Below are 10163 nucleotides of genomic sequence, written 5' to 3' on the forward strand. Positions count from 1 at the left end.
GTGTATATTAAAGAGGAACTGGTGTCCAAGGTAAACAAATCACCGTTCGTTCTTATGTTCGATGAGATATTCTATGTTCTCATTTTTTTAGTTGATTTTCATTGTTTATAGTTCTCTCTACTCCCCATATTCCCAGCATGGAATAAGTAGCTAGCTAACATAACCAATGTTAAAAAACAACTTAACTGTGTCAGTTAAACTTTTTTGTGGTCTGCTGAACTTTTCTTTGATTTTTCACACCTCTGTTTGGCTTGTTGTCTGTGTCTGTGCTGTGGTGTTGTAGCGTTTACTACTACTATGCTGCAATGTTTCATCAATGCTTTACACAGTCCACACTTTCATTTGTTTGAGAAATAAATGAACAAATTTAAAAAAAAAAAAGTTTTTCTTTGCCGGTAGGTCTGTGAAATAGGCCGTGAAATAGGTATTATTTTTTTTAATAAATGGTCTTAAAAAGACTTAAATTTGACTTGAAGAAACCTGTAGGAACCCTGACTACTGGCCCGGACATTTACCTTAAAAGGTCCCACACACCTTTATTCTCTAAAACATGTGGGCACTTCCTTGTGACAGAATCTTAAGAAGCATTGAAAAGCAGTGACGCATATTTGAGCTGTGTCTAAAACAAACAAGTTGTTTGACTCAGGAACAAGCCTACGAGCAGTTTTTATGGCCCGATGCAAGATTGCGACGGTGCTTTCTCAAGGAGCGGTCAGTTTCCTCAGCCTCAGCAGAGGGGGTTGCATGATGATGTATTTGGGAACATTACGGCACAGGAAGCTTTGACAACTGTAACTGTTTTGTTTTGTTTCAAGAGGTTTTCAACAGCGCTTTGTTTTTTCTTTTTTTTAAAGATGGCGCAACAAATTTCCAAACATTTTTCTGTAACTGTAGAGATGAAGTTTACAAATAACATTTTTTACTGAAGTGTGATGGATGATTGTCGTGTATTTTAAATCGTTGCTGGTCCCTTTGGCTGCATGAGTCACTAACAACAAAATGTTATCTCTAGTGAGGTGCACAGTACACATGAGTCATAAGATAAAATGCAAGTCTGACACAGTTTTCTTTATTGGACAACACAAGACATCATAAAAGACTGGCACGTGATCAAAACCAAACAAAAACGTTGATTGGATTTACTCCTCTGGCTCCAACACATAAGTATTAGCTTTTGCATTTACTATTAACATCTAAAGAACTATGTGCAAGTTGTCAGTTGACATGTCAAATGAATGGAAGGCCAAAGAATCAGGCACCGACTTTGCATTAGAAGCTGTTGCTGTTTGTCCTGCTAATAATCAGGGGAGGGGCACACGGCGAAACACAATGTTGAAAGGTTTATAACAAACATCAAGGCAACTTGGATTACACTGCAAAGGTTACAATAAAGCACCCTCTTTGACAACTGCTCGCCTTTACTGATGAGCAGTTATTTCACAAGATATTAATATAAAGAGTCCACACAGACATTTGGACAACGCAAATACTTCTTTCGATAATTGTGCTTGTGAATGTTGGTAACTCTGGGGTTATGCTCTCTCACGAAACCAGAGTACACCTACTCATCTTTAGAAATGGGTGTGTTGATTCAGCAGTTTAAGAGGACACGCAAATACAAATATCTCCAAAAGACCATTAATGCTGTGCACCTTCCAGTTCACCAGTTACTTCAAGCTCGCGCCTCCGGTCTTACTAATACGAATCCGCCGATTCACAGTAGCAAAACAAACAGTTTAAATGAAAAGCCCTTCATTTTAAAACGCAAACACAGGACATGAAAACCGAGGCAAAGGGCCTCAGAGTTCAGCAGTAGGGAGGTTGTGGTTCTTCAATGCACTACGGCACGCTGGCAATGTCTGCAAAAAGAGTGACATTTATGCCACCCAGTGGTTGTTTCGCCAAGTGTTTCACAGAGGTATTCCTCTTTAACGTGGTGGGGGGGGTGACCAGATGTTCAACTTGTTCCGTGTACCGTGGAAAAATCTAAGCTTAGTCAGTGTAATTGGGTTTTATTACAACGTAGCATCTCTTGCTACTTTATAGCAAGGTAAACAATTAAAATGTCTCGTGACATTACTTCAACTTAATATCCCAGTGCAAATTTGGCAAAAAAGAAAATCAAGCTAAAAAAAAAATATATAGATATATATCATTGTGATAATTCCAGTTGTGACTTGCTGTGGTGTGGAAACGTTAAGCCTGTCTTCCACCTTCTAGCTGGCAGTCATTGGTGTCAATTACATAGAAAAACTATATGATGCTTCTTAAAATTGGATAGTACAGCAGTGGGTTTTAAGTGCAGCTCTCTTAGGTTCTTGTTAAAACTACCCAAAAACAAGTGTTATAACTGGGACATACTTCAACACGCACAGGCTTAGGGGATTTAATTATTCTGAGGACTGAACATTTAGAGATGTAAATACTGACATAGTTTCCCCTTCTCCAAACCCCGTCAATGTGACATCCATAAAGCCTTTAAATTTTTGCCACTGCAGTGGAGTACATCGTTCATTCCATGCATTGAAAATAGATGAGCGAATAAAAATAACTGCACCTCAATGAAATTACAAAAAAAAGCTAGTCTAATAAATTATAACTGATAAAAAAAAAAAACTAAAAAAAAAACTTCCATCTCATATGACTGGATTCAGCACTATACTGTATCAAGTAAATCCCCATAATGCAAAACCAATGGGTCCCCAGGATGGTGCTCTAGGGTTCACCTGCCTCCTGGCTGTAGGCTGGGTTTCCAGCAGTGGCAGGGTGGCACTGGCAGGTCCCTGTGCCACTGGTGTCTGGATTTGGCAGTCACCATCCTTCAGCTGCTCCCCATTCCTTCATTTCAGCTCATCCTTTGTGGCTCAATGTGCAATGTGGGCCAGACTCCACACAGGAACTAAACAAGGGGCGAGACCCGGAAATAGGTCATAAAAATTCACAGCTTACAACAAAAAATGAAGTCACGATATTGACAAAGGGCCACACATACCTTAACTTTTGGTCTGTACTTGAGGTAGGTTGATCTAATCTGCAAACTGTAAGATGAGCGTTTGATTTAAATGTGCATTAACAGATGATATAATTATCAAACAATCTCCTGAAACCGCTTACCTGAGAAGTATGTGCAGGTAGGACCCCAAACCAGTGAAGATGTGCCACCAAGCATGGAACTGTGTTGCTACTCCGACACCAGGGGGCAGCATTTTTCTACTGGCTCTGAGATGGAAAAAAAAAAAAAGGTCAAATCACACTTTGATTTCTTTTCCACTCCTGCTTATATTCTCACTTCACAACTACTTACCTTATTGAGTCACAGAAGATATTGTCAATGTTCCACAGCAGGAACCCCAACATGAAGATGCCTAAGGAGGTGTAACACAGCGGCTTGAGCCATGGGTACACCCTGAAAATGAAACAAAGACACCAAAACAACACCCTTCAGCATGCGGCTCCTTCACTGAATATTCGTCATTAATGTTACTTTGATACGGTAATGATAATATTAATGTGAACTGTCCTGCTGGCAAACTCACCATGTAACAATGAAAATGGAGCGCATCACAAGGCAAGCTACGAGAGCACCATACATGACCTGGTAGTGACACATAAAAAGATATTGGCTGTTTAATTTACTTTAGTAATTTTGCTAAGCTGTTTCATTTCTGCCTACAACTCGACTGATCAGCAGATTAAGCACTTTTTCACAAATTCATCAAGACTGGAGTTTCTCATCCTGAATCTGAGAGGTCACTAGACAATATGAGGAATGAGAGGACTGTCCTTTCATCTTCACTTTTCATGTTCATGTAAACAAGGAAAATTGAGATGAAGTCTGTGAGTTTTTACCTCTTCCATTGGCTAAAAACCTTGAGACTGAAAAAAAAATCTCCAAATATTGTTCCCTGGCTCAACTGCAAACAACTGAGGCTCACTCTATGGTCGGAAATATTTTTTCTAAACATGTTTACGTGTTTGTGTGCCACAGAGAAGGGGCAAAAGTATGCTATCGAGCAGTGTGATTGGTAACGGTTTCCAGCCCTGAAAGACCAAACAGAGGCAGATTTGTCCCATTGTCCTGACTGTTGTAATGTGAAACTCTAACCGGTACATACAAACATTTGCTATAAGATAAGTGGTTGTGGTTGTGTTTAGTGGTTTCTGTGGTTATGAGATTATCCTTCTCACTGTTAACAATTCTTACCTGTTGTTTGATTCCATAATTAAGAGATCAGCTGTTTGGTTGTCTTGGTATAACCTGATAGCCGCTTTCAGACGTGCACTCCTAACCACTGATCTTACAGCAACAGAATGACGAAACAGGTACTCAACAGCATTCTTACCCATCAGTTTATGCATATTTCTGTATTGCTTTCAACAAGTGAGATATCCAAACTTCATGAATTCACATGATTTCACTGACAGTTAGAGAGTATTCATTTGCAGAGCAATCTTACAGATCCCGTCACTAAGGGCTAAATAAATAGCAGCCCTGTTCAGCCTCCCACTCCCTGGTTTGACTGTATCATTGTAGATGCAGAACCTTCACGTGTTTTCACAGTGCTCGTGACAAATGAGCATGAAGAAGCATTCTGGGTCGAGCTGTCGCTGCCATCTATCCTCTCATATCTCTGTCAGACACACACTCACAGTAAAGTTGAAGAGGCCAAATGAAACCGCCTGTTCAACATGCTTAAACATGTAGAAAAGCACTGTTTTCCATCCGTTTTAGATAACCATGATGTGCTTGTCGGGCTGATAAGATTTTTTTATGGAAATATGGCGTGTTACCCGAAGAAAGCTTTGACTCCTTAAGAACTTCGACACTATCTCATTTGATGTTTGATTTGATGCCCAATGACACGTCGAGGGCAACTATTGCGTTCATACCCTCATCTCATTGTCACTGTATGTGTGCCTGAAGCCTGTTACATTCGACGCAACAGAATACCTTCATTTACCTCTCTTTCACCTACGTTCAAGTCCTTGTCTGTTCTGCCACTCATTGAACAAACTGCTGTCGACTGCTAAGCAGCTATATCTACTTGGTCATAATATGTGCCCATATTATGATCATTACACCACTGCACCAGCTCGAGATCTCTCTGCCTCAAGCACAAAGAGGGGCAGAATCTGGTTGGTGACAGAATAACCCCACAATAGAAGATCTCTATATCTTCTCTTAAAAATCATGAATGACTCAAATATACTTCAGATTTTTCTACTGTTTCTGCATGTTGCACCGCGGGTCTGATTTAACTGTATGTCTTGCATATATAGCAAATTGACAATCAACCTGACCGGACTTGAAATCTGACTGATTGAACTGACCGATAAGGCCATTAATGTAACACACGCTGAGTCTGAAAAGGGCTTGTGTTTAACAAACCTTCACGCACCACACCGAGTGTGCACTCTGTGCTGGAAAGCCCAATGTTTACACAAGTTAAATGTGACCTGCAGCTCACTGAGCCCTGATAGCAAACAATGAGCAATGCGAGCATTACACAGAGCACTCCCTTACCTGGTGAAACACCGGCTCCTTCCACTGTAAGTACACCTGCGCAACAGGAAACAGACAAACTGCTCAGGTACAAAAACATGGTAACGAAAAAATGTTACGATTGTTAAAGTTGATGGGGATACTCACCAAAGTGACCGAGATGCTGAAGATTAATAATAATGCAATAGGGAATAAGCTGATGGTGTTCTCTTGCTTGAAGCACTCGTATCTGAACAGGATGGCAGCGAAAAACAAAGAGAGCTTAAATGAAAGTGGGACATTAATCCAGATTTTTACCTTCGCACATGGAGCGAGAGCCAAAAAAAGGACGGCGCAACGCACTTTCTCCGACTGGATCAAGTTATCAGTGTGCAAGCTACTGGCTTCTTTTACAATGTATTGCACTCATTTTCTTCTTATGACCATTAGTCTTGTGCACTTCATCACCCAAAAAAATCCAAAAGGCTGAATTACTTACAGACAGTAGACAAAGACACATGTGCTGTAGATCATTGGCAGCTCATCCAGTAACTGCAAAAAGCACGAAGAAAGCGCACATTTGTTTCATCATGCATTATTTAGCATTATATATTTTATATATTTGGCTTACTGTGTCTAACAATAAGTTGAATGCAAGCACAGTTTTGCTGATATAATGATGTTTCAATGCAGCGATGTAGCCTACCTGCATCTCGTATAGCAAAGTCATGTGGAAGCACCAGGAACCGACACCTACAGCTGGGCGACATACGCCAAAAGAAACCTCAGAAGTCATGATATTCTCACAAATACGCAGTTACAAACGGCAGTGGCGGTAAATGATGTCTAACCGGAGAAGCCGTTACAAACAACTGTCTTATGCATGCGTTTGATTCAGTACTAACGGAGAGGAGAGCAGAAGAACTAACCCGCCAGTCCGAGGAATGAGCAGATGTAGCGAAACTCCTGGCCGTCACGAAACGTCTGGAAGGCGCCGTAGATCGGAGGAAGAATCATAATCAGGTTGCTGACAGTGTTCCCTGTTAAAAAAAAGGAAAAGATAATTATCATTACAGATAATTGTTGGTAATATAACAGGACTATAAGAAGACTATTTCTACAAACGTCTCAGACAAGTGAAAAATATGACTTGTAGATGGAAAATGAGAACGTTGTACAGATCAAAGCCGAGTCTGTAGAAAAACAATGAAACAGAATAAACCAGGGGTAGGCCGCAGGTTTCTTTCCCTTTTTTCTCCAGAGGCTGGTATTCACTTAGCCAAAAACAATCGAAAAGCCACATATTGAATTACGTTGAAACATGATCGAAGTGTGCTGTGCGTCACCTTTTCAGTCATTCAAAACGTCATGCGCTACATCTACTGTGCCACTACTTAACGTATCTATTTCATCCATCCATCCATCTTTTTTACACCACATCACAGCTGTAATTTTCACCAGGAACAGTCCCGACCCCAACACCCCCATACTTTGCCCGTATCTATTTCAGTGAAGGAAAGTAAGAATGAGAGACATTTGACTTTTTTTTAACCATAGTCATCATTTAATTCAACTTATTTCGGCATCTATAATGCCTACCTGAGATGCACCATGTCCCCCTATTTTCATTTACACGGTTGTAGATTCACAATCAGACCTTCAGATTTGATGTTTTTTTTTAATGTGGACACAGGTCAGTCTAGTCTCTTAATCATTTTGGTTGTATTTACATGTAAAGTGACTCTAAGAAAGTTATTGCATGTATAAATTAAAAAGCCAACCCTACCTGTAAAACAAGACGAGATTTGAGCTTCGCGAATTAACTGTTAAGGTACCAGTTTTTAAATTTGTACTATAAGCCTCTAAACTAGTTTTTGGCCATAAATCTGACAAATTGCCTCATCCAAGTTCTCCGTTTCCAATCAGATTAAAACCAAAGGGTGCCTATAGGCAGGTGCGGCGGAGTTTGGCTTTGCAACTGGATTCATGACGCCAATGGCGAACTGCCGTCTGTCCACAATGTAAGCTGTGAAACGCCCAAGGATGAAAACTCTCTGGAAGTAAATCTCCTCTCATGTACCACAGCTAGATGATCAAAAGAAATAACTGGGATAGGCCTAGTTTGGAATCTGCTCTGAAGCAGGCTATGTGCGAGATGACCATTTGTTGAGCTATCGAAAGGAAAAGACGTGTGGATATTGAGCGGCATGTTAAAGAAGACTCCTCGAATACTTCATCCGATGATAATCTAAATGAGAAACGTAGATTCTCAGCTAAAGAAACAGCTGATCTAAAGCAGGGACTGTTGACAGTGCTATACCTTGATTACCTGGCAAGAGTTGTAGCCACAACTACATTTTTATTTCAGTTTTTTTAATGCTCTCAAGACCATTTAACACCACCAGGGCTGCACCTAATTAATGCATGCTAAACTTGTTTATGAACGCTTAAAATCGGTGACAGTTTAATCAATAAAACAACAGCAATTCGAGTCCAGTGATGGAAGCAGGATACTGATAAACCTGTTAATGTATTCACACAGCTTTTCTTCCTGGCTCAGACTGCGACAGCTGCATTGTCTTTAACTTATTCAATATTTTCAAATTCCTAACCTACATCCTTGTTTGTAATTCTGTCAATGTTTGCAACTGCTCCTCCGCTGCCAACACAACCCCTTTGAAGAGAATCTCTCCGCTTAGCGTGACTGCTTTTATTAGGCTGCAATCAGATAACACAACAATATCTTGGGATATTGAACTTGCTTTGTGGTGCAGGCTTAAATAGGACAAAGGTCGTGTTTAAGTCCAGAGCAGAAAATGTGGGTGGTGGACTGGTAGTCGGGTGGCAGGTGAGGGGTGTGGTGGTTCATTGTAAAACCTGGCCGGCTGATTTCCCATGTTTCAGCTTCGGGATGAAGAATGCCCTTTGACTGGACTGCTGTCAGTGTCTGTGTCATCCCCTTTCCCCTTTGGTCCCAGCTTGCTGTACTGGTTACACATCATCAGGACCACATAACAAAACAGTACTCAACCTCGCTCTTTCTTCATGTGGTCACGTGCAAATTCAGAGACAGAAAACAATCAAGCTTGCCAACTAGAGCAGTTTTCAACGCTAATACTGCTTCCTACTATCATCTGAACTACCGTGAAGCTGTCCATTATCTGCAGGTGCCTGATAAAAGTAAAGGCATTTACACAGGTCCTTGGGAGTGTCCTTTGAAAATGGGCAGACTAAGATCGCTGATAATACATGTACAATATGAACAGGACATTCACTGTGTGGTCATGTAACCCTTAATGACCTCACTCTGTCTGCCTTCTTTGATCGCCATGCGCTGATGCAAAAAAAAAGAGAGATAGTGTACAAAAGCACACATCAAACGAGGTTTAAAGGTGCTGCAGGACCTCTGTGCCGCAAGAACAACGCCACATTCCAGCCATTGTCACACGGACAACGGTTTAAATGGCAAACAATTCGTCCGCTGCTGAAAACAACAACCCAGCTAGGCCAGCATGTGTTATTAGTGCAAACAAAAGCTTCAACTGTCAGGATCCTTCAAAATGTGGCACTGATAAGACTTCAGTGGCGTGAGACAATACAGTAGGCCGATCAGGACAAAAAGTCACTACACGGTCACTACACAGGCGGTTTAAAAAAGCAGTAGTTCAAAATCTAACCCACTGGGCCTCACTTTTCTTTGGACTAACTGTTGCATTGCTCGGTGCTCTGAGCACCAAACAGCAAAAACACACAGAGTAATAGCTTAGATATACAGTCTAAAATAAATAATAAATGCAAATGCATTCCTATACACATACAGTGACATCAGAAAGAGATTTTCCTTTTAATTACTAAGCTATTACACACACTTTTAAAGAAGACTGGTGTTCTTGCATGATGAGTAAATAAAAGCCTTTGCCATATCATAGCATCGCCCCGCTGACATAGCAAATGTTTGAACAGTCTGACACAAACAGCGTTTAAATCTGAGATAATGGTTCCCGAGGAACCAGTTTTTTTTTTTTATCATTCAGTCAAATCATGTTTGATCAAGTTTCATGTGGTGCCTGTCCATGAATGCTGAGGAAGCACGGCCGGCTTTGAACACAAAACAAGTGGGAAAGTGGAATCGTGTGAACATGTTCGCGGTATCTGTGATAACGTTAGCCGGCACTCACAATTGTACGGACCAATGAGCCCGAGTAAAGCAGTATGCAAAGCAGCTGGACACGGAGCAGGTTGACTGTTCTCCACCTCAAATAGGGTTTCCTTTTCCTCACTAACTTACGCTTCCAGTCCGTTAAGAGGCTTGTGGGCTAACGTTTAGCTAACACGAAGAGTTGACACAATCAAATAACCCCCCCTCAATTAATGTTACAACCGCTGCCGTTTGTGCCCCTATATGTTTACGTTATTAAGGGGCGACTGCACGCACACTGTGTGACTCTCCCACCAAAAAGCCTCCTCACACCGACACCAAGCGTCGCAATTTTAGAATAAACGACGCAGAAGCGTTTCACTTACAGTATTCCGCGATGTAAAAAGAGACGACGTAATTTTCCTCGCACCAGTCCAGCGTTGAGGTCGGCCTCCCCCAGTACCCTTGCCTGTCTATCGAGGGAGCCATGATGGAAGAGGAGGAAGCAGTGGCTACTAACGGATTTGTAGTCCCATCACAATA

General features: G+C 41.2%; 1 protein-coding gene across 1 annotated transcript; it reads right to left on the reverse strand.

Moving 5' to 3' along the window:
- Window positions 1–1053: 1053 nt before the first annotated feature.
- Window positions 1054–10124, reverse strand: acer3 (alkaline ceramidase 3). Its single transcript, XM_075486493.1, has 11 exons — window positions 10007–10124; window positions 6412–6522; window positions 6189–6241; window positions 5982–6034; window positions 5651–5732; window positions 5525–5560; window positions 3537–3595; window positions 3305–3406; window positions 3115–3219; window positions 2993–3038; window positions 1054–2899 (listed from the first exon to the last, which is right to left on the reverse strand). The coding sequence occupies exons 1-11, from the start codon at window positions 10107–10109 to the stop codon at window positions 2846–2848; spliced, it is 804 nt and encodes a 267-aa protein (XP_075342608.1). The 5' UTR covers window positions 10110–10124; the 3' UTR covers window positions 1054–2845.
- Between the last annotated feature and the right edge of the window lie 39 nt (window positions 10125–10163).

The sequence above is a fragment of the Odontesthes bonariensis genome, chromosome 16 (assembly GCF_027942865.1).
Source record: "Odontesthes bonariensis isolate fOdoBon6 chromosome 16, fOdoBon6.hap1, whole genome shotgun sequence".
Lineage (NCBI taxonomy): Eukaryota > Metazoa > Chordata > Actinopteri > Atheriniformes > Atherinopsidae > Odontesthes > Odontesthes bonariensis.

Excerpts from the sequence above, each read along its gene's own strand:
- acer3 (XM_075486493.1), bottom strand. The coding sequence starts at position 10,109 with ATGGCTCCCTCGATAGACAGGCAAGGGTACTGGGGGAGGCCGACCTCA. Across the intron at positions 6,242-6,411 it reads CTCATTCCTCGGACTGGCGG|CTGTAGGTGTCGGTTCCTGG; the intron begins GTTAGTTCTTCT and ends TATGTCGCCCAG. Across the intron at positions 5,733-5,981 it reads TGTGTCTTTGTCTACTGTCT|ATACGAGTGCTTCAAGCAAG; the intron begins GTAAGTAATTCA and ends CATCCTGTTCAG.